This window comes from Leptomonas pyrrhocoris, assembly GCF_001293395.1.
Source record: "Leptomonas pyrrhocoris isolate H10 chromosome Unknown, whole genome shotgun sequence".
Lineage (NCBI taxonomy): Eukaryota > Euglenozoa > Kinetoplastea > Trypanosomatida > Trypanosomatidae > Leptomonas > Leptomonas pyrrhocoris.
This window is the reverse complement of record NW_015438357.1, coordinates 918,762-941,735: the sequence shown is the minus strand read 5'-3', so window position 1 is coordinate 941,735 and position 22,974 is coordinate 918,762. Positions and strand designations below refer to the sequence as shown.

The window sequence follows — 22,974 nt, the reverse complement described above, 5'->3', positions numbered from 1 at the left end:
TGTGTGTGTGTGGCGTGGAAGACAGCACTTTTTATTTTCCATTGCTTCATCCACCACACCTTCATAGGTGCTGGGGGGTACACCATCTCATGACCGAGTAGGAAGAAACGGCGCTTTCCACGCGACTCAGTCCTTTGAAGGCACCAATTCTTTCTACAACAAAGTCTCTACCCATTCCCACTGCCCCTCCAACAAAAATGGTTTGCGTCACAGCCAGTCATAAACCTTCGTTTGTCTTCACCAGACGTTGCACCGCTCCATACGAGTCTTCCCTCCATCTTCCTATCAAAAATGTACACACACACACACACACTCACTCCCACGTTACATGGAGGCCGCAATGCGGCGACCATTGACGTAGCCCCCGTTCAACACCTGCACCGTGCGGAACGCGTGCTCCTGCGCCGCGAACTCCAGCACCACCATCCCGCCTGGGCCGTTCACGTCGTGTAGCCCCGGCAAATAAAAGACAGGCGCGGCGGGCGGTGGCGGCAGAGGCAGCGAGGCGGCATCGGGCAGCACTCCCTCGTCGTGGTCTGCGCCGTTTCCGCCGCTGCCTAGCACACCTGACACTTCGCTCCCCGACTCAAGCACGGCAGGGACATCGGGTAAAATGCCGGAGGAGGGCGGTGCCGTGCTCAGCACCCCAGCGGATCCTGTCATCGGGGCCGCACTGCTGTGACGGGCGTCCTCGGGAAGCAACCCAATCGCGGGGACGCTGTTGGGGTTCGTAGGTGCACTCTCACTGCCATATAAGTCTGGTAGCACCCCCTTCGCGGACGCGGCGGTAGAACAGCTTGCTTGCGCTGCGGCGGTGGGAGGAGGGGGTGCGTTTTGCTTGGATGAAGCCGTGCCGCTGTCGCGGTAAGCGATCGCCGCAAGCAGCATCTCGCGCGCGGGTCGTCGCACGCGGTACGGTTTTGCCGCCTTGCCCAGCAGCTGCGTTACGAGTGAGGTGAGGTGGCGCGCCGTGATGGAGAGGTCCACGCCGTAGAGGGCGACGCGGTACAAATTAGACGGGGGGAGGATGTCGGGCAGAATACCGAGATGCGCCGTGGAGGGGTCGTTGTAGAGAGACTCGTGAGAAGCGACGGAGCTGTTGTCGTCGTTGTCGTGGCCGTGGCCGTGGCCGTTATTGGTATCCCTGTCGCCGTTGCTTCTTTGTTCCGCTCCGTTGCCTTGATTCAACCTGCCTGTGCGATAAGCGGGGGGCTGTTGCCTGTCCTCCCTTCTCCCCCCAGTGCGGAGATCATATTGACGCCGTCGCACAAGGGTGTTCGGCGGTGGCATCTGCACGAGTCCATCGGGGCCAATCTCAAACGTCATTTCCGCGGCTCCTCCTCCTGCTGCTGTTGCTGAGCCACCTGCGTGACCGCCCGACGCATCACGACGATCTAAAAAGCCAAGCAGACGCTTCTGCTGACCGACGTCGTACGCGAGACTCGGCATTTGTCTGCGGCCGCGACGTGAGCTCCAATCCACGGTGCGGCTATTAGAGTTGGCGTTTTGATTGTGGCCGCGACGGTCGTCCAAGCTAGACCGTTCTACCTTTTCCTCCCTATCACTGCCCTCGTCGCTTTGACTGCCACCACCACCGCCACCGCCTCGATGGCGCTTGCGACCGTACGCGATGACGTCTACCGCATCTTCATACGTGTCTGCACGGTGGCCGCGGCGTCGCGAGCGGCGCTCCGCCTCTCTTTCCCGCCGGTCGTACTCCACACTGCGATAATCGTCGTCGCTATTATTGTTATTATTGTGATTATTCGTGCTTTTATCGCTACCGCTGCGACTGCTATCTCGACGATCAAGGCGTGGGCGGCGACGGGAGCGTGCAGCTGCGTCGGATCGATCGCCGCGACGCCGACCACCGCCGCTACCTTGCTCCACCTCTCCTCTGCCACTACCAGCGCCACTGCTGCTGTGGTGATGATGCCGGCGGTGACGGTGGCGGCCACTGCTACTAACATCTTCACGCGTCCGCACGTTGTTGTCCGCGCGCTCGTCGTCGTGGTCTTCGCTGCGCCGGCGGTGGCGGCGGTGGTGGCGATGCCGGTGACTGGTGTCCGCGTCGTCGCGCTCGCTGCGGTGGCCGCGGCTGCGGTGCGCAGAGCTTTTCTCACCGCCCCCACCACTCTCGCTGCGTCTACCCATTCTAGGAAAGAGCTGCAACAACAAAAAATAATGTGAGTATGTACAAGGCGAGCTTTGTCCGTTGCCGACTTATTAAGCTCTCAGAAGTTGGTGGATGATCTCCCTCGTGCATAAGTCAATGCTATGGGAGGAGAAAGGGCTAACCGTGAGCTGTGTTCAGAGGCACGCGATAAAGTTAGAAGAGGGAAAACAAAAGAGCAGGAATTATCTAGACACACGTCAAAGACGATGCGCTGCAGTGCCGTTGACCGTATCGGACTTGATGCTTCTTCTTCTTTTTCTTTATGTCTTGCAAAAAGCGAAGGAGAAGATAGATGTTAATACAACTAGGTTGTGCCCTTGTAGGGACCCCACCCTCAGAAAGGAGAAGATACTTTCTTTGATGTTTTTCTAAAAGCTTTTATTTGATGCGATTACTTCTCTGTTGCTTATTCGTTTCAATCAAAAACAGCTGTCTCCCTTCACCGACTCGATCGCTGTAGGGCAGCACCATTCGCTCAGGAGCTTCTGCAGCGATGTCGTAAGTAAGGGGGAAAGGAAAGGCAGGAGGAGACGTACTCCTTCATTTCGATTTCTGGCACAAATAAAATGGGACTGGTCAAGTGTCTTTCTCCCCGTTTGGGGTAACGAGAGAGAGAGTGAATTACGCGCGTGGCGTAAATCCGACGCGAAACCTCGAGCAACCATAAACGGAGAGAATAATAATAATAATAATAAAGGAAGGAAGAAAGGGAAAGTCAAAGCAAAACCAGAAGCAAAAACACCAGCAAATGGCGATACAACCCAAAGCAGTAATAATAGTAATAGTAATAATAGTGGTAATAACGGACCTGGCTCTAGTAAGGCAAAGAGTTGCGAACAACGCGAGAAGAGGCTCGGCAAAAACAAACAAACAAACAAAAAAAGCAGTCAGAAAAAGAAAGAAACAGCAACAAAAAGCCCAATCCTTCTGAGCAAAGGGTGAAAGCAGTGATATTCTACGTAAGGGAGGTCCATGACCACGTCATGCTGGAGAGGTCAGCAACAAAGCCTCTGCTAATAGTGCAGCGACTGGCGCGCATCGGTGAAGCGCTCATAACAGGTGAGAAACAGGACGTAACAAAGGAGTGATGCGCGTTTACAAAAAGGGAGGGGAGGGAGGAAGAACACGATTGTCTCTCTGCACGTCAGCTGGACACTTCTTGGAAAATACAAACAAACAAATCACTCTCTCTCCCCCACACACACAAGACAAACAAGGCATGACCGACGAGAATTTTTTGAATACCACAAGTGGAAAACACAGCGAGAGCAACAGCTTTTGAAAACGAAGGTGGTAAAATACTAAATACAGAGAAGGATCAGGAAAACATATATGACAACAACGGGAGAGGGAAAAAAAAAGTGAGAACATGCGGTTGCCTCATTGCCTTTATTCCATTGATATATATATATATTCGTTTTTCAGGGCACAAAGCGGCGAAAGAACAGTGGAAGTGGCAGCAACGAAAGAGGACGGCGAGGACTGCGAAAGGAATAACGCCTTGCAGCGCGCACTCCTTTCCTGGCGGTCCCCGTTAAAAAATAATAATAATAGGCAATTGCTTCTCGAAGTGCAACGCGCAAAGAGAAAAAAAAATGAACGAAATAGTCACTGAAATTACCTCCTCAACGCATCAGGCCCTACTTTCGCTTTAGAGTTCATGACAGCCATTCGAGCCGGCCGCGCCTCCTTCACCGGCATGGATGGCTTGTACGAGGTCACATCGCCCTCCTGATCGTTATCTGCAATCACCTCCGCCTGCAGCTCCGCTAGCTCCGCGTGCATGCGCTGACGCTCCTCCTTAGAAATGTCCGCGGTGTGCTTCGAGCGGTGTCCAAAGAAGTCTTTGATGCTCGTGAAAACGTTGCCGCTGTCCTTACTGCGCTTCGTCGACAAGGAGCTGGCTGACGAACGCGCAGGCGGGTTCTCCGTGATGACCGACCCAACCTGCGGCACGGTTGGAACACTGCTCATATGGTTATTGCTGCTGCCGCCGCCGTGCGCCACCTCGCTCGCCTGCGCGGCCGCGGCGGTGCTCTCGTGGGAGCGCTGCTGCAGCTGCATCATGCGACGGCGCGGGTCATCGCCGGGGATCGCCTTGGGGAAGTTGTGCTTCGTGAAGAAGGGGTGGCGTAGCACCTCCTCCGCCGTAATGCGGTCCGTCGTGTCCTTATAGAGCATCTTCAGCACCAGGTCCTTCGCCTCGGTCGAGATGTCGTCCCAGCCATGGTTAGGGTTGAAGAGGACGCCGTGGTCGATCTTGCGCAGCAGCTCACGTCGGTCCTGGCCGGTGCGCACCTGGCCGTGGAAGGGCGGGCGGCCACACAGGAGGACATAGAAGACCACACCGGCCGACCACACGTCCACGCTCTTCACGAGGCGCTGATTTGTGCAGAGTGGCTTGGCGCCCTGCTCCTCAATTCCACGGATCACCTCCGGCGCGATGTAGAAGGAGGTGCCACACGGGGTGCTACGCACGTCCCACTCCATGACCACCTTGGCCAGACCAAAGTCCGCGATCTTCACCTCAACGTTTAGTTTGTCAAGTGGGATGTCGTTGATGTTGGCCATGACCTGCTGGCCCTCCACATGGCGGGGCCCTTCCTCGTCATCATCGGCGGGGCTAGTGCTCTTCTTCCCGACGGACGCGTCGTCGGCTGGGTCCTTGAAGACGACATCGAGCAGAATATTCTCCGGCTTGATGTCGCGGTGCACGATACTCTGCTCGTGCAGGTAAGCAATACCGGACATCAGCTGATGCATAATCGCGCGCGTCAGGTCCTCGTTCACCTTTTTGTTGCGCACAATGAACTCAAACAAATCCTCGTTCATCAAATCGAGGGCGAAGTACACCCTGTTGGCCGTCTGGACAGCTTCGTAGAGGGTGATGATCGAGGGGTGGCACGTGCGGCGCAGAATCTCTTTCTCGTGCGCTACCATCTCGCCCTTCTTGCCGATCAGAATGCTGCGCTCCATCACCTTGAGCGCGCGGATCTCGCCAGAAGGGATGTGGCGCACCGCCAAAACCTCCGAGAAGCCGCCCTTGCCGAGCAACTTGCCATGATCAACATCGTACAGGGTGTGGATATCAATACCGTCCAGTGCCGGCGTGGCAGGGACGTTCATCTTGGGTGGTAGGAGCATCCTTTTTTTTTTCCTTTCTGCATCTTCGTTCGCTTCGCGTACGGGAGAAAAAAAGAATAATTCTATACTTGGGTTATTTGCGTGAAATGAAAGATATACACGGTGCCCAACACACCTTAGATATAAATACCTTTTGGTATGTGTATTGAAAAAATAAAAGATGAGTGAAGAAATGTACCGAAGAGGGAGCAAATGGGAAAATACACCGAGGGGTTGCAAATACGTGTCGTAGAAATACAAAAGTAAGATGCGAACAGCTGCTATTGCGGCGCAGAATAGCTCGGCGAGCACGGTGGTTAGGGGAAAAGAAAGAAAGGAAAAAATGTAAGTAGCCATAGTTAAAAGCATAATAATAATAAAGAGAAATCCGAGAAGAAGAGGAGAAAAGAAACAGGTGAGAAAAGGTAGGTTGAATAGATAAAAAAGCAATCACTTTTGGAAAGGCGTGGCAACCAGAGGCAACCCCAGTTCACGCCCACGCATGCGGCGTTGCGAGAAACGCGGTCAGTGAGCATGGGCAGTCCCTTTTATGTTTAGAAGGTCAACACAACACCACAGTCTCGAAAAATCATTCGAGACGTGCTCTTCGTGTAGCTACCCCCCGCCGCCCCCCCTTCCCCCCCCCCCCTCCCTCCCTGTACAGAAAGTCCGCTCCATTGTGTGATCGTGCTTCCACCAGGAGGTAGTTGTCAATGGATGGCGTGGGGGTGGAAACGGCGACGACGACAGCAGGCTCGAACACATCGCTCGCTCAGCCTCTCTTCCGCACCAGTCACGTGCTTTTATTATTCTTTTACTTTTTTGTTGTTTTCCTAGAGTAAAGAGTTTATATTTCTCCATTAACTTTTATGCTGTAGCGTAGTTCATTGGATGAAAAAGAAGAAAATCGAAAAAGCAAAAAAAAAAAAAAGCAAAGGCAGCACCAGCAATGCGGTATAGATATAGATATATATATAAACAGAGGAGAAGGCAAAAGAGAGGGGAGAAAAAGGGGGTTTATAATGAAAAAGCGCAGGTCTTCTCGACGAGCCGTTACGCGGACAAAGGGCACACCACATCCACGCATACCGAAAAAGAGAGAAGGAAGGAAAGAGGGAGAGAGGGAGCTGGATGTGCTGTTGGAGCACGCACCGAAAGAGAAGAGCACCTGATCGAACTGTTTCCCTTCCGTGAAGTGTGCGTGGGGGAAGAGGAGGGGATGGGGGTGAGTGGGAGAGAAAAGAAACGAAAAATCGAAAGGCGCGGTGCTTTCCTTCTGAAAACATGGAGCTGAAACAGAGAGCGTAGCAGACGAACAACAGTGCCAGCCGCACACACACACACATACAAGGAAAAACAAACAACAACAACAACCCTTTTCGACAAGGGATCAATTGCGGAAGTCGCGTAACACGTTCCGCAAAAACCCAGAAAAAAGAAGAAGAAAAAAATGATACAACGCTGCCTGTGGCCGATGAAGCACAATCGAGACGCGAACAAACGCGAGCAGTTCCAGTTTCCTTTGTCAATCTTCCCAACTGTCTTCCCCTCTCTCTGCGAGCAACTCTGAAGCGAGTTACAGATGAAGGAGACGGCGCATATGGAGAGAGAGAAAAGTACGCTGTGCCGCTGACTCGCTGTTTGCCACCCTAACTTCGTCTCATCTTGTGTGTCGCCACAGTGAACAAGTTTGCAAGAGCTGTTGCTTTTCAAAACCCCTCCAGGTATCATCGTATTGATAGTTTTCTCTTTTCCTGCATGTTTCTCTACTCCCCCCTCTCTCTCTCTCTCAGTGATGTCAATCTCGTCTGGTACCTGCTGAAAAAGTCATCGGCGTCTCGCCGCAGTGAGAGCCATCACCAGAAGAGAAGAAAGGAGGAGAGTAGAGAAAAACCAGAGAAGAAAAGAAAAAAAACGTGACAGGATGGCTGAAAAAAAAAAGGCTACACAGTTTTACTATTGAAACAATGCATGCTACCGCTGGCTATAAATCAACATGAGCTGCTTCACGGAAAAACGCAAAAAGGGAAAAACACTTGCGATCTCCTCCAATTGCTAGATAGCATGCAGATAAATAAAATGTATATGCCCGCTCCTCTGCACGACAACGAAATACACTCACCCAGAGACATCTAGGCGTCCATGTATACTTCACAGTTGTCAGGCAGAGTCGCTCTATTACTTGCGCGAACAACGCTGATCAGGAAAAAAAAAGAAAAACCGAAGTAATTGTACGGTTCCGTGCAGCTGGCAACTGCGTCGTCATCACCATCATCATTATCACTTTTCTCTTTGAGTCAGTAAAATTTGAAGTGAATGTGCAGACACTCACGTGTCAATTACTTCGCTCTCCTGCTGCTCTCCTTGTGCTCCGGAGAAGTCTTCTCTCTTGAACAGCTCATCTTGTGTGTGTGTGTGTGGCCCTTTCCAGCTGTCGGAGAAAGATGTGACGCTTTTGCCTTGACTGTAAAGCAATGCTGAAAACCCCAAGAAAGGTTTTATATCGAACGAGAAAGAAGAAGACAAAAACAAAGGTAGGAAGGAAAATAAGAAAAAAAAAGGAGTCGAACGCTGCAATTCGTGATTGGGCACGGGTGTGCGGGCATATGTGCGGTAAAGGAGAAAGATGCCATGCACACACCGATCTACGACACACGCAGTGGGAGGGGTTGAGAAGAGCAAAATGAGAACCCGCTAAACAAACAAAAGGACGCTTGACTGCAAGCACAAACGTGGGGGCGACAACAGGAGTTGAAGAAGGAGTAAAAAAAAAGGTGAAATGCAGAAGGGTAGCGCCGAGTCGGCAACAACTGCCCCATGCACACACGAAGAGCTTATTTTCCTTGGAGCACATCCTACGTTAGGTAGGTGTGGGTGTGCAGCACAGGCGCTGGTGTACCCGGCGCATCGTACTCAAGTTGTGCAAAGCAAAGACACACAAAGAAAGGGAAAGAGAACGCACGTTTCTCAAAACACCTAGCAGCAAAAAACAAAAGGAAGAAAAAGAAAACAACGGCAACACAGGAGAATCGTAAATTAGCTGTGTTAAGAGGTTAAAAGAACAGAAGAAACATCGAAAAATAAAGAAGAAGTCAGAGAAGCGAGAGAACATGCGACAAAAAAATAGAGAAGAAAAGAAGCGTGAGCTTTTTAAAAAAAGGAAGAAACAAGACAAAACAAAGGTGTCGGTGTTTGAAAAAGAAAACGTTCAGAAAGAAGCAAAACCTTTTTTTTTTCTAAAGGTATCTCTACTAAGAGTTTTACTCCTTTGACACCTTGCTTTAATTGCCAATGTTCTAATTTTAGAATGTGCTGCGAAAAGGTCTCAAAACACCTTTCATGCAGTGTTTTTCCCTTTTGCGTTACTTTCGGTCTTTCTTTTTTTGCTCCCACTTCCTCTACATTTTTGTTTGTTTGCTTGCTTACTTGCACTCAGGAAGCTGAGATATATAGGCGATGTGAATACACACTTGCACGAAGAGACGAGCTAGAAAGAAAAAAAAACCCACACACAAACGAAGCAAGAAACAAACCTAAAGCGTTAAAGAAAAGATAAAGAAAACAAAACGAGACGAGGGAGGAAAAGAAAGAAAGAGAAAGTTGGAAGGGAAAACAAAACAGCAAAATGCGTTGCAGAAAGGTAAAAACAAAAAAGTAGTGTTATAATTTTGTTTTTTTCTTTCTTCATGCGAACGAAAAAAGGCCCATTGTGGAACACAAGAAAAAAACAAGCAACAAAGCAAAGCAAAGAAAAAGGCGGAGGAAACTGATATACGCAGCTGTAAAGAAGCGTGTTAGATCACAAGGAAGAGAATCAGAAAAACACAGAGGAGCGTGGATCCGACGGGTGGCACCAGACGGGTAAAGTGAAACAGCAAGTAGAGTTGCGCGTGTGTACATATATGTACTGCTGCGATATACCCATACCTGTCTACTGCTTTCCGGAGCGGACTCCTCCCCCTCCTTCGCCGATGGACTTCGTTTCCTTCCGAGTTCCTTATTGTTTCGGCGTCCTCTTCACGTTACGGCATCTCTCTCTCTTTCTCTCACGCACTCTCTCACGTCTCCGCACACCTGACGCTGTCAGCGAGAGAGGGACGTGGAAGCGAAAAAGTGACCTTCTTTCTGGTGCGTACGCACGACCGCGTCATCGATAACGTCTTTACTTTAACGTTGAAAAACAAAGAACGTTCCGACGGTGTCCGCTTGCGCGCGCACGCACCCGTTTTACAAACAACAACAACAAAAAAAAAAGAGGGACTGCGGAAAACGTGAAGAGAAAAGACGCAAAAGGGTAAAGTTGCGAACACATGAAATCAGAGAAAAGAAACACAGAAAACCAAAGAAAACAAGCTGAGGCAGCCTGCGAGAAAACCTCCTTTCCTCTAAAAACTGGTCGCTGACACGAACACAGACGTAAAGGCGCAGTAAAGATAAGCAAAGCAAAGAATCAAATAAAACAACAACAACGTTCCGGATATCAACAACGTACGTCGCCCCGCTGATCTGCGCAACAATGATGAGAGTCAGCAGAAAACAATTCAGCACTGCTTCACACACACATCACAGTTTCCGTGGAGGGAATTGCTGACGATTTTGCGCGTACCTTCATGTTGACAAAAAGCGCTTACCAGGTGCGCTAAAAAGAAAAATGTGTCTTGCAAAAATTCCAGAGTTTTTCGAAAAACGAAAGCAAAACAGAGAGACAGAAAAAGATCGCTTACGAATTCTTTTTGTTTTAAAGTAGTAGAAGTAGACGGTAGTGAACAGGTGAAAAGAACTTTAAAAAGACAACTCTTCCTTTTGATTCTACAAAATATGAGCTGTGTTCTTTTGGGCAGTTTAGACGTACATTTTTTTTTTTAAGAGTGAAGAAGAGGGAGAAAAAAAAGGAGAAGAGGGAAAAATGAAGGCAGAACCGTAAGCTGCGAGATTCACTTTGCCGGTTTGCTGGTTTTCTGTGTTTCTGTGTTTGGATGCAAACCAAAAAAAAAAAGAAAGAGAAGGGAAATAAAAATCGGAAAAAAAAGAAACCGCAAATTGGTGTTTTTTTTGTTACAAAGAAAAAAATGGAGGCATTAAAAAAAAACTTTCTTCCCCTTCTTCAGCGGCTCGGCATTGTTACTTTTTGCGAAGAAGGGAAGCAACAGAGAGGACAAGAGCAATTCTCTGCTTCCGAAACTGGCCCTTCCTCCCCGAAAAAGATCCTGCGGTCGTGATTGCCCTGCCTTTCACTTGAACGTGCATTTTTCTTCTGGCTCTCTCCTCCGTTCTACTTGTGCCTGCAGTGGACAGACACAACCACAAAGGAGAGAAACACAACTGATACGCGTCAGTAAATGCGAAAGCTAAACACACAGGAGGGGGGGGGGGAGAGAAAAGGAGGGGGGAGACGTTCAAAACAAGCAACCAGACATAAAAAACACTTAGAGGAGAAAAGGCTGGCGAAAAACGACGATGCTAAGCGCTTCCTTTGGAATGAAAGAGCTGCAGACGGCATACTCCGTGTCCTTCGTTTCTTCGCTTACACTATTTCATTGTGCTCTGTGTGTTTTTGGTGTATGTTTCTCTGCGTCTCAAGGCATTCCTAATGGCGGAACGTGAGGAAATCAGACTTAAGGCTCCAGCACCATCGGCACCTCGTCCGAGTAGTTCGGCATCTCAGCCGCGGTACAGTGCGCCTTGGGCGCGTAGGCAGAGTAGTCCGTAGACCCGCTCTGGCAATACGCCGCCTCCTCGCTGAAGCTGCCTGCGGTGACGGATTCGTGCATCTTGTTGGCGCTGTTGTACTGCTGCTGCTGCTGCTGCCGCTGTGCGACAGAGTTCGGAACCAGCGGGGCCATCATATCCGAAGATGGGAAGTAGTAGTCCTCCACGACGGCCGCCATCGTCGGCACCGGCTCCTCGTACCAGTACGTCTCCTCCGGCGTCTCCTCGTACGCCGCGAACTCGCGCGCTTGAGTGGGGATGATGTTGAAGGCGTAGGGGTTGTGCGTGTAGAAACCGGTGGGGTGCTGAATCGACTGCGCACGTGGAATAAAGTGCGGCGTGCTAACATCCTCGTGTTGTTGCTGCTGCTGGTTGTGGTTGTGGTTGTGGTAATACACCTCCTCGCTCTCTTCGCCGTCCACGTACATCTGCTGCGGGGCCGACACCGCCGTTGCCGCCGCGCGCGCTTCCGCCCCGTGTGCGGCGGCGTACGTCGCTCGGCGCTTCGCCTGGTTCTGCTGACGCTGGAACGATTTGATGGCCTCCTCGGTCACGAGTCCATCGCGGATGTTCTCCTCGCTCGACCGCAGCTCCCGCTCACCGTGGGCAAACATGCAACGCACCTCGTACGGGCACTCGCCCTTTGCGATGTAGTTCTTGCACATCTTCGTCTTGTAACGGCTGGCGAGAATGTGCTTCTCGTCCTCGCCATCGGCGGCCGTCGCGAGGACACGTTTTTGGTGCTCCGCCGCCGCCTTCTTGGCGGAAAAGGTGGTGCGCGTCTGGTTCGTCATCTTTCCTTATTTTTGTGACAGTGTGGAGAGCAACAACAAAAATTGGAAGGACAACTTTGCCGAATACAGAAAACAGAGATGTGATATAGGTCTGTGTGTGAACGAAGTGGTGGAGGTGGTGAACGACACAAAAGAGCCACGTGAATTGGTGCCTTGGATGGTTCTTCTTCTGCGAAAGGCAACAAAAAAAGAAAGCGTGAAGACAGATGAAATTGTGAATTGTTTCGGGGAAAAAAAAACTGAACTTTTAAATGCTTAAAAAAGAAATCGTGTGTTAAATCCTAAATTCGGTGTGACAAAAAAACGTATATTGCAGGTTGCCGTTTGCGGTCGACAGCAAAACAACACACCGACATCAGGCACAAAACCGCACCCGCATTACACACAGAGCAACGGGGAGCGGTGGGAAAAAGAAAATAAGAAGACACGAACGTGAAAGCCAAAGCGAGGTGCGTTAGACGAGAGCGACAACAAAATGCGGAGTAACGCGATCAACCTTCGAAAGGAGCTGGACACACCGCACACACTGAAGAGACACGAACGAGCAGGAAGCTACCCGAACATAGACCTGATTCCTTACTATGATCTATTAGCCCTGTGAGTCATCTACACTCACAGTCCAGAAACTCCGTCCTCTCTGGTCCATGAGATACGACGAGTTTGCAGTATTTGTTCTCTATTTAAATCCGAAGGCTCAACGGATGTGAAAAGACGATAAAACAAAGCCGCAACCCCACACGTTCATCTATTTAGACCCGGTAGTTGGTGGTCAGTGTTTGAGTCAACTCAAATATAAAAAAACCGTACTAAATGAAGGAGGAAAACCGAATTGCACATGACGTCAACGGTCACGGCACGTTACTGCTTCAGCAGCTCAAGCAACTCTCTGCTTCGGCACTTAGGCCTCATCGTTTGTGTGTGTCCAGTGTAATCAGCTGGGAATGGCCTCGTACGCCATCTGCCGAATCACGGCCTCGTGCTGCGGGCACAGCTCCATCAGCTGGGCCTGCGTCAAGAGCTCAAAGTCCGCATAGTCAAACCCAGGACTCACAACGCAGCTCACAAGCGAGTAGCCCGCCTGCGCCATCGCACCTGCGGCGTTGACGGAGGTGCCAAAGATGGCGCCACCGGGCACGGTGTACTGCAGCACTTCGCCGCGGTCTACACATGGACCCATGAGCACGCGGCGGTATGCCTGGTATGGCCGTGCATCGGCTGCGGCCACCTCCGACCCCTTCGGCGGCGCACGCGGCGGGACGGCAATGCGGTCCTCATCTTGCGGGTCCTTGAGCAGCACGTGCACCTGAAGCGGGTCGCCGACGTGGTGGAACCACGTCTCGTCGGAGCAGAGCCGGTGCAGGTGCGAAGGGCTTTCCGGCGTCAGCAGAAAGTAGATGCTGGTGTAAGCAAGGCGGCGGGCGCCGACCTCGTTGTCCACCTCGTGCAGGCTATGCACGACTTCGCGGTAGTAGCCGCCTTCGGGGTGAGGGGCCAGCTGCAGATTATTGATCCAAAACTCAGCGGTGTGCGGCGGCGGCGGCGGCGCCGATGCGTTGGAGGACGCGTCCATCCCTGAAGCGATCCCAACGATGCTACGGTAGCTCACCAAGGCCAACTCGCAGCTTTACGACACACGTATGTCACCTTCACGAATAGATGGCAGTTCCACAAAGAGTCCATGCCGGTTCGTGTGTGCAGTGTGATGCAGAAGAGAAGAAAAAGCAGCAGAATAGTTGTTGCCCACAGAACTACGACCGTACGAAACAAACAACGGTGAGCCACCGCATCTTTCCGATGCTCCGCACGAAGAGTCAACACTCGAGATTGCAGCGTAGCTTGCTGCTGCCGCGAACCAGGCCCCTCGCAGTGCAAAAAGAGCGGCAGCATTTTGAGGCTCTCCACCAACATCAGCGAAGGAGCTGCTTCATGACTCGACTTCTTTTCGTTTTCGTCACGCTTTGGTAGCGATAAGAGTAAAGGAGGGAAATACGTTCCAAACTCTCCACTGGCTACCCCGTTTGGAGACTCAAACTGAGGAGACATAAAAAGAACAGTATTGTTTAAAAGTGAAAATAATAACAATAATAATAGTGGTGCCGTCATGATGCTTGGCGCCGGAGTAAGGAAAAATAAGAGAGAGAGAGAGACGTTACGCGCAACGAACGGTTACTTGTCGGGGATGCGACGAGTCATGAAAATGTTCAGCTTCGGGTTCGGCTCCGAGCGCCAGTACGGCGGCGGTGCATCCACCATCGCGCGCAGCTTGTGGGCTGCCTCGTACGGCCAGTGCGGGTTGAACAACATTTGGCGGCCGATGGCGATGGAGTCCGCCGCGCCACCGACCAGTGCAGCCTCCGCCTCGCCGGGCTCCGTCAGCATGCCCACACCGATCACGTTGATGCCGACCGCCTCCTTGATGGCCTTGGCGAACGGCAGCTGGTAGCCCACGCGCACCTCGATCTTCTGCTCGATGGAGTTGCCACCGCTGGACACGTGGATGGCGTCGCAGCCGAGCTCCTTCAGCTTCTTGCAGAAGACGATCGAGTCGTCGAGGGTCCAGCCACCCTTCGCGTCCATCCACTCCGTCGCGGAGATGCGCGCCCACACCGGCTTCTTCTTCGGGACCACCGCGCGCACCGCTCGGAACACCTCCAGCGGCATGCGCATGCGGTTCTCCAGGCTGCCGCCGTACGCGTCCGTGCGCTTGTTCGACAGAGGGGACAGGAACTCGCAGGCCAGGTAACCGTGAGCGAAGTGCAGCTCGATGCCGTCGATCCCGATCTTATCCGCGCGCACCGCGGCGTCGGCAAAGGCCTGCACGACATTCGCGATCTCCTCCACCGACAGCGACAGGGGAGGGTGGTCCGCGGGGTTGAACGGGATGGCGGACGGCGCGACCACTTGCCACCCTTGCTGGCCCCAGCTGTCCGTCTCGCCTGGTTTGACCTGGCCCTCGAGGGTGTCGAATGGACGACGGTCCGACGCCTTGCGGCCTGCGTGGGCGAGCTGAAGAGCGATAGGGGTCTGCGAGTACGTACGCACTTCGTCCAGCACCGCCTTCATCGCAGCGGCCGTTTCGTCATCCCAGATGCCGCAGCAGCCAGAGGAGATACGACCTTCGGGACGCACGGCGGTGGCCTCGATAATGAAGAGGCCTGCACCGGAGGTAGCCATGCTGCCCACGTGCATGTGGTGAAAGGCACCCATCTTTCCGTCCACGGCACTGTACATGCACATGGGTGGAATGACGATGCGGTTGCGCAGCTGCAGTTGCCCGATGGAATAGGGCTTGAACAGCATCGGCACTGTCGGCGTTTTCGGCTCTGTGGACATCTTGCCTTTGTCTTGTATCGGTTATAAAAGAGGTGTTCAAGGGAGTGGCTTGAAAAGAATAGAATGGATTCGATAGGTTACTTGTTTTGATGAGGTGAAAAGCTGGGAATTCGAAAAAGAATAAAGGAAATATATATGCTTTTGCGAAATAGGTAAAGCACCTTTCGGTAGCGGCGGATCTGACGGTAGCTGTTGAGAGAGCAGAACACAAAACCCAAACACAAAGCACAAGAAAACGAGGTCGTTTCACAGCAGCAGGAGAGGGAGAGAGGGAAAGGCGGAAATGACAACAGCGTGGACAAAGTAACTTACAGCGCACCGTTCAAGTGCTCGCTTGCTCACACTTTTACGCTGTTTGATGTGCAGCGGAAGTAATCAACCGTGTAAGACCATCGGCCGGGGATGCAAAGAGGCCTCGTTGTGCGTGGCCCCTTTCCCCCCCCCCCCTCCCTCCCGCTGCAAGTCGGCGCCGGCAACCGTTTGGTAAGCAATATCGGACCCAGCAGAGGCAACCAAGACTTGCCTTCATGTGTACCTAGAGAAAGAGAGGGGGAGAGGGTGCTTGCGTGCGTGCGTATGGGATGCGGTGCGGCACGCAGAGCACTGGCAATTTGAGTTTTTGTTTCACCGACTGCAGCGACGGAATGGAGGTGTCGAGGGAGTCGAGCAACACTACAGAAAACATGGAAAAACATGGAAAGCAAATCCCAAACAATCATTATTCTCCGCCACTCACCTGCTGTACCTCCTCAAGAGAACTCAACGACAGTGGTAGCAGAGAGCGACGCAGAACTGGGAAGTCACCGCAGTCGAATTGCAAGTAGCTATCCAGTGCTCTCGTAGGAAATAACAGTGAAAACAACAATACCAGTAGGTGCATCTGTGGAGCTTAAAAATCGGCTCTTTTTGTTGTTGCTTGTTGCGGCTTTGCGGTTGTGGCTTTTTCCTGAACAGCCTTTCGGTTGACATGCGTACTCTCAAATCTGAGTGAACGCGGCACATCAAGGCGAAGCGATTCGAGGCGACTGTCAAGGCGGCAGGAGCGAGCGTTCTCATGGCACGATCGAAGAAAAAACAAAAACAGAAGAAGGGACGGCTATCGTGAGACGAAACAACAACAACAGGAGAGAAAGAGAGAGAGGATATAGACTTGCCAATAAAAAAAATAAAAATGCGGACGATAAACAAAAATGAGAACGTCGGGCAAGCTCATGTATATATATATAGATTTTGCACGTATGCGGAAAATATGAACAGCAACAACAACAAGGAAGACATGGAAACGTGTATTTGGCGTGAGAAGCGCACCTCGACTTTACCCCCTCTGTTTCATGAAGCACAACAGTCTGCTAGTTTGTTGACGTTACGCACGTAATCAGCTGTGCGTAACAGGGTGGTAAGCGAAGATACGCAGCAACAAACACGGCTAACAAGCAATTTGAAAGCTTAACTATAAAACAAAGAGTGTAGAAAAAAAATGGATTGCGCAATTACGACCCAGCAAGAGATAAAACAGGCAAAACAAAACAGAAAGGATCACCATGACGACAGTAGCACATCGTCCTTACAGAAAAGGATCCTCCGTGCACGTTGAGCTTACATGGCAAAACGCAACGCTCGTCTCTTTCCACGGAAAGAGGAAAGGCGGCGCTTCCAATAAAATAACAATAATAATAACGGGAAAGGGATGGTCAACGCGCGATCTCTGGTGTCTAGGGGACAAATAAGTTGCGACAGTTTTCCTTTTCAATGCCGTCGCCCACCGCGTAGTGTGGCAGATGGCGTGCAAAGCGCGAACAAGAGAGAGAAACAAAAAGAGAAACATCGTACCATAGAGTCTTGGCGTAAGGGGGAAAAAACAATCAAACAAAAAAAGGATGACCTAGGAAAAGGGGAAAAAGAAACAAGACATAACAAAGAAAAAAACAAGACAGTCGCTTTTAAATGGTGATTTGTTGTTACGGTGAAGCTAAAAAGAAAAAGGTGTCCGTTGCGAGTGATATTTGATGTAGAAAACAAACAAACCGAAAACCGATACGTGCGCAAACAGCACGCCTTTCCCTTCTTCCATTTAAAAACTCCACACCCCATACCACTTACGAGCTCTTGTCTCTGGCACGCGTGCGAAGCGGAAGAAGAAGCAAAGAAAACAAACATAAGAGAGAATAATCCACAGCCGACACACATAACACACACACACACACCACACACATGAGAAATAAAAAAATGAAATTGACGTGTTTTTTCTTCGTGAAAAACCGCCAAGTCCGCAGTTTTGCAAACTATAATCCTGAAAGAAAGAAAGCCTGAAATCTGAGGGGAAAAAAGGAAGAAAGGAAAAACTGTACGAGAATGAAGAGAAAGGAAAACTTTGGAACAGGCGAGACGGCAGTTCCATTGAAACATTCTTCACTTGCCACGAAAAAAAAAACTGCAGACATCAACATGAGCTTGTTAAGCACGCAGTCAAAGCAGAATGAGCGAACCACGACATCAGCTTCTCTCTTCGTGGAATTGAACGTTTTCAAACGAAGCGATATATAAACTACACTTTCCTCTTTGTTCGTTTAGAGAGTTTTTCTCCTTTCGCGTTTCTGCTCAGTCTTGGCTCCGCAGTTGACCCTCTTGCCCATTTCTGCACAAATGAAGCTGCCACAGGGTAGTCCTTGACGAGCACTCTCGTCGCTCATGCAATGCACCTCCTTTTTCGGCTTTGCTTTTTTTTTTTCAACTTCTAGTTTGTACAGTAAAGGAGCTGCGACTCCGGACCGAAATGCTCCTGTCGAACACAGCGCTGAGTTGGGAGAAAGTGGACGCGTGTGCGTGCGTTGCTCGCGAGGAAGCACTCAACGCGTATGGTGGCGATGAGCGCAGCAAGCAGCAACAAAAGTGAGAAAGAAAAACTGCTGTTCTCGTTGCTGCCAGCATCATCGCATCTCCAGTAAACAGAGACACAAAAATCAAGACGCACGCACATACTCACGCGCTTTCGTTAGGACGGAAAGAAGAAAGAAAAAAAGGAAAACTTTTTTGAGAACAGAATTTGCTCTTTGGCGCTGAAATACTAAAGAAAGGAAGGCGAAAAGGTAAAAAAAAAATGTTAAAGCTCAACGTACGGAGGAAAACCTATGGCGGACGGAGTTCTAGGAGATGACTTCATCGTTCCGTCTGATTTCTTCGTTCCGTCGCGCTCTCATTCTCATTCTCAGTCACACAGGGAAAGGGAGAGTGAATAATGTACAGACAGATGACAAAAACACAAACAAAACATATGCGTAAAGAAGAACGAGGAAAACCGCCGTTGTGGGAGGGGTACGACGTGTGGTGAGCTTTCCTTAAAGGAAGCCACTTACGCCTGCGCTCCTCTCCATCGTCAAGAGCGCGTTTCTCCTCCACCCCCAAAAAAAAACGGCAGTCACACAAACAATAGTGGCAGTTTTTCATTTCCCGTTTTCCTCCAACACCGAAAAATAACTGTTGATGAACTACACGAGATACATATAAAAGAGATTTTTGGTAAGAAAGGAGAATCATAGGACGTAGGAAGGAAACATATATATATATATATATGTATAATTTGATGGGAAGAAGAAACAGTAATGAAACAAAAACACAAAGCGAGATGCGTGGCCGAGAGAAAGAAACACAAAGAACGTTGGGCCACGGCAATGGAAACAAAAACAACGGAGCACGACTACAGCGGAAACAATACATGCGGACTTCCCACTACATCAGAAGAGTGCAACACGGCAACACAGGTAGGAGAGCAAGGCGAAGAGGTTCGCCGTATATCCAGCACGCATGGCCCTCCATTCAAAGGTTCTCTTTTTCTTTGTGCATTTACACGTCAGAGTCATGCTGTGGTGCGCTGTGGCTATCAGCAACAGCAAACACACTCACACACACAGGCTAAAACGCTTCAGCACATGTCTTCTGAATCAAACAGGCCAGACGAGCCTTTCCTTTTCTTTTTACATCCTTCAGTGGGCAGTCTACGACAGACAGACGAAGGGGAAAAAGAACGATTTAGCAACTGTTCTTTTCCTTTGTCTCAGAAGGCAAACCACTCCAAAGAAGAAAAAAAAAATAGCCAACGGATATATATTGAAGAGCAAGCAGACTCCACGCGCTGTTAGGCGTCGAGCAGCTGCACACACGCACGCACGCACGCACAAGCACAAGCACATACTTAACAGCAAAGAAGGGAAAAGAAGCAAACGCACACACACACACACAAGATATCGAATAACGGTGCGTTAAACACCCTTGTTGATGGTAGACCTTTGCTGACGGAGTAGATGAATGTCGGAGGAGCGCATCTCTCGTGTTCAGAGGCTGCAATCTGTGAAGCACAGCTAGATGCCATGAGAGAGAAAGAGATTATTGCGTCAAACAAACTAAAAAGAAAGACAGAAAAGTTTGAGAAAAGAAAAGAAAAAGTCTGAGACCAAACAAAACAACGCTTGCGAATGTCAGCATCTCACCGACAATGCTGGAAAAAGAGCGGAAGCTGAACAAACCCTGAAAGGAATATAAAATAAGACAGTCAAAAGAAACAGCTACGAGGAAACAGGCGAGAAAAACGTTAAGAGGCCTGTTTTCGCGTGATTTCCTTTTCACTTTAAGGCAGACATATCAGCGGAGAAATCAAAATTGTTCCGTGAAGAAAACAGAACGTACAGTTTTCACATCGGTTCTCGTAGGGGGAAAAAACACGAACAGCAACAAAAAAGATTGGTTGGAAAATAAAAAGAAGAAGAATGCTGCGAGGATGCAGAGAAACCGCATTAGCAACAACAACAAAAAAAAAACACAGTATCCAACACTCTTCGTACAAAAGTGCTTCTCCATGCTGTGCTATCCTATATATATATATATATATATGAAAAACTATGAAATGTTCTTTTTTATCCTGAATAGTTTATTATTCCTTATTAGAGCTTCATGACGCCAGTTTTTGTACCTTTTTTTTCGTTTCCTTAACCATCACGAATGGGAACAATAAAAAGGAATATTTTTATTGAATGGAAACGTAAAAGGGTTTTTTTCTTTTATTATCATTATTGAAGCACGCGACCATTCATAACGTTGAACGCTAAGTCAAGATCGAGAAAGCAGGGATAATAATAGTTTTAAAAAAGCTGCGAGAGGAAATAAAAGCAAAGGCTGAACGGAAATTGATTTCCCTTTTAAAAAGATCCCATTTTCACCACTTTTTTTTAAAGTTGTATTATTCAAAAGATTGTTTTTTGATGGCTACCGCTTCTTCAAGACACGCAGAGACCGTGTAATACAGAAAAAAAAACAGCGCAGGAACGAAAACACCTTGTTATTCAACGAGGGACAGTGCTATGGCAAGACAGGCACACACACACACACACACAAGGACACTAAAGATACGCAGCCTTTAACTTTCCCGAAAACAAATCCTGTTTGCCATCCACGTAGTCTTCTCAATATCACCTTATTAGTACATCATACTTGTCATTTCTTCTTTTGTGTTGTTGAATTTTCAGCAACTGGAGAAAGGAGAAAAAAAAACGAGACGGTATTTGATTGTCTCTGCAGCGTATCGATGAGAACTTCGAAGAAGGAGTTGAAGAGCGCAGAAGCGTAAAGAGAGAGAAGAATCGGCGTGTCGTTCTCAGGTGCACGGCCGAAAAAAAGAGCCAGGCGCAAGGAATCGAAGGTACGTAGAAGTGGGATAAGCATAAAGGTCAACGATACAGAGTGCGAATAAACGCCAAACAAAACTAATAATATATATATATGTAAAAGGAAATGAAAATACAGGACAAGATAAAACGTGAATGATCCAAAACAAAGTATATAAAAGAAAGCTAACAACTACAACAACGACAACAATTAAAAAAAAAAACGGAAGCTTGATCAGCTTTCACGGTAGTGCTTTCACGCACTACAACTCTGCCAGAATGGAAAAGCAAGTCATTCTACTCACGGTTTTATCCAGAACACGAAAAAGAAGAGAAGTAAATGCGAAAACACAAACGACAAGAAAAGCATGGAGAAGGATAGGAGGATGAACAGAAGAGGACGAATAAGGAGAAAACACGGGACACAACCACATAAATAAACAAATAAATAGTGGGAAGAACAGCTGAAAAAGAAGAACAAATATAAAAAAATGAAGGGAAAAGAAGCGAAAAAGAGGAGATGATACAGAGAGACGGTTCACTCCATTATATATATTTGTATGTATATATAATTCAATCTCTCTCAAGCGAGAAGAAGACACACACACACGCAAATAGAAGAATAGTTCTGAGAGTTATGCAGAACTCGAAAAACCTTATTACAGTGGAAATTGTTCATTCTCACCGTTTTCGAATGCGTACATACACTGGCGCATTCGCTTGCTCAGCCTGCAAATGAGCGAAAGGAAAAAGCAGAAGAGAAGCAAAATAACAGTAGCAATAGTAATTTAAAAAAAAGCATCCATTATTATGGGGAAAAAAGCAGCGCGTTTGTGGCTTCAAAGATACAGCCTTTCCGTTTCCGAAACTTTTTCCTCTTGCGTCTGTTTTTCTTTCCTTTTCTTATATAGAGAATACATCATATGAGCGGTGATGAGTACAAAGCAAGCGCTGCCCCCTTCTTTTCTTTACGCCGTCACACCCCAAAGCAGAGAAACACGCGTATGAAGCAGTCTCTCCCTTCCGCTCATGTAGGCACTTAAGGGGGAAAAAATAGAAGTAACAACAACAATAGCAAAAAAAAAAGCATGAGGTTTCCTCTCAGACGTTGCTTGAGTCGCAGCAATAGTATAGAAGATATTATTATATATTTTGCTTTTCTTTGCGCAAATGTGATTGGTCGTTTTTGTTGTACCTTGGATAATAGCTGAAGCTGCAAAGAAAGAAAGGAATAAAACACAAAAGAAAAGCAGGACGAAGTCACCAAGGGGAAAAAAAAACAGGAGGCGAGCCAGGCTTCGAGAGCAGATGATCGGAGACCGATAACTTATATAACACACAGGCAGCGAGGCAAGCAAACGAAAAGAAGCAGATGTGTGCATCAGTGTCGTTTGTGACCGTAAGAACGAAGCACAGTCCAGCGAGGGAAACAAACGAAACAATAATAATTAAAAAAAGGGGGCATCATAACAGTTAATTAGCGGTCGGAAAGTTGAAGAGGGAAAACCACATGCAAAACGATGATGATACTACTACTCTGCTAAAACAAACAAACAAAAAACTAAACCACTAATAAACAAGATAGAGAACAACAACAACAAAAACTCATTGGATCATTCGTTTTAACATTTAAGACAAAAATGGCTGGAGGCAAAGAACAGCAACAAATATGTGTGTATAAGGAGCGAAGAAGTCCGTCAACCCAGCAGCCCACTCGTTGCCCTTGAAGATCTGTATACACACACAGACTGGCAGTAATGCGGCGAGTGACAGAAAGACTAGGTGGGCGGCACTTCCACCTACAAACGCAGACGCATCCGACACGAAAAAGGTAAGAAAGAAAAAAAGAAGAAAAAGAGCAGCACACAATCAAAACTATAAAACCCAGGGGGAGAGAAAAACGGGAAAAAAGACAAACACGCAAAAGAAGAAAAATGGTGACGAGGAGAGAGGGAGAGAAACCAAAAAACGACAGCGTAAACAAACACACATCTCCTGAACGACCGCGCTGCATGGAAATATGGCGTTTCACGCATGTGTGTCAAAACATCCATGTGTACATGAATGCAAGTACGCGTAGAATAAATATATATGTATCCTTCTAAAGCGATTTAAAAAACACCAACAAAATCAAGCCAATAGCAAATAAGTAAATAAACATATACAAAATAAAACACTGCAACAG

At 48.8% G+C, this 22,974-nt stretch overlaps 6 protein-coding genes across 8 annotated transcripts; all 6 read right to left on the bottom strand.

Moving 5' to 3' along the window:
* Positions 1–324: 324 nt before the first annotated feature.
* On the bottom strand, positions 325–2,306 carry ABB37_00280 (hypothetical protein; the record flags this gene model as incomplete). Its single annotated transcript, XM_015796422.1, has 1 exon — positions 325–2,306. The coding sequence occupies exon 1, from the start codon at positions 2,152–2,154 to the stop codon at positions 325–327; it is 1,830 nt and encodes a 609-aa protein (XP_015664430.1). The 5' UTR covers positions 2,155–2,306.
* A 1,487-nt stretch (positions 2,307–3,793) lies between these two features.
* Positions 3,794–5,582, bottom strand: ABB37_00279 (putative protein kinase; the record flags this gene model as incomplete). The annotated part of the gene is made up of 1 exon (XM_015796421.1): positions 3,794–5,582. Exon 1 carries the CDS (start codon positions 5,300–5,302, stop codon positions 3,794–3,796), a length of 1,509 nt encoding a protein of 502 aa, XP_015664429.1. The 5' UTR covers positions 5,303–5,582.
* Positions 5,583–10,914: 5,332 nt separating this feature from the next.
* Positions 10,915–12,124, bottom strand: ABB37_00278 (hypothetical protein; the record flags this gene model as incomplete). 2 transcript variants are annotated; one of them, XM_015796419.1, is made up of 1 exon in its annotated part: positions 10,915–12,124. In XM_015796419.1, the coding sequence occupies exon 1, from the start codon at positions 11,800–11,802 to the stop codon at positions 10,915–10,917; it is 888 nt and encodes a 295-aa protein (XP_015664427.1). In that variant the 5' UTR covers positions 11,803–12,124. The 2 variants fall into 2 exon arrangements, with proteins under 2 accessions (XP_015664427.1, XP_015664428.1); XM_015796420.1 differs by having other exon boundaries at positions 10,915–12,085.
* A 609-nt stretch (positions 12,125–12,733) lies between these two features.
* On the bottom strand, positions 12,734–13,469 carry ABB37_00277 (putative zinc finger protein family member; the record flags this gene model as incomplete). Of its 2 annotated transcripts, none has more annotated exons than XM_015796417.1 (1): positions 12,734–13,469. In XM_015796417.1, the coding sequence occupies exon 1, from the start codon at positions 13,370–13,372 to the stop codon at positions 12,734–12,736; it is 639 nt and encodes a 212-aa protein (XP_015664425.1). In that variant the 5' UTR covers positions 13,373–13,469. The 2 variants fall into 2 exon arrangements, with proteins under 2 accessions (XP_015664425.1, XP_015664426.1); XM_015796418.1 differs by having other exon boundaries at positions 12,734–13,448.
* A 499-nt stretch (positions 13,470–13,968) lies between these two features.
* ABB37_00276 (n-ethylmaleimide reductase-like protein) lies at positions 13,969–15,326 on the bottom strand (the record flags this gene model as incomplete). Its single annotated transcript, XM_015796416.1, has 1 exon — positions 13,969–15,326. The coding sequence occupies exon 1, from the start codon at positions 15,133–15,135 to the stop codon at positions 13,969–13,971; it is 1,167 nt and encodes a 388-aa protein (XP_015664424.1). The 5' UTR covers positions 15,136–15,326.
* A 1,555-nt stretch (positions 15,327–16,881) lies between these two features.
* Positions 16,882–17,541, bottom strand: ABB37_00275 (hypothetical protein; the record flags this gene model as incomplete). The annotated part of the gene is made up of 1 exon (XM_015796415.1): positions 16,882–17,541. The coding sequence occupies one exon, from the start codon at positions 17,539–17,541 to the stop codon at positions 16,882–16,884; it is 660 nt and encodes a 219-aa protein (XP_015664423.1).
* Between the last annotated feature and the right edge of the window lie 5,433 nt (positions 17,542–22,974).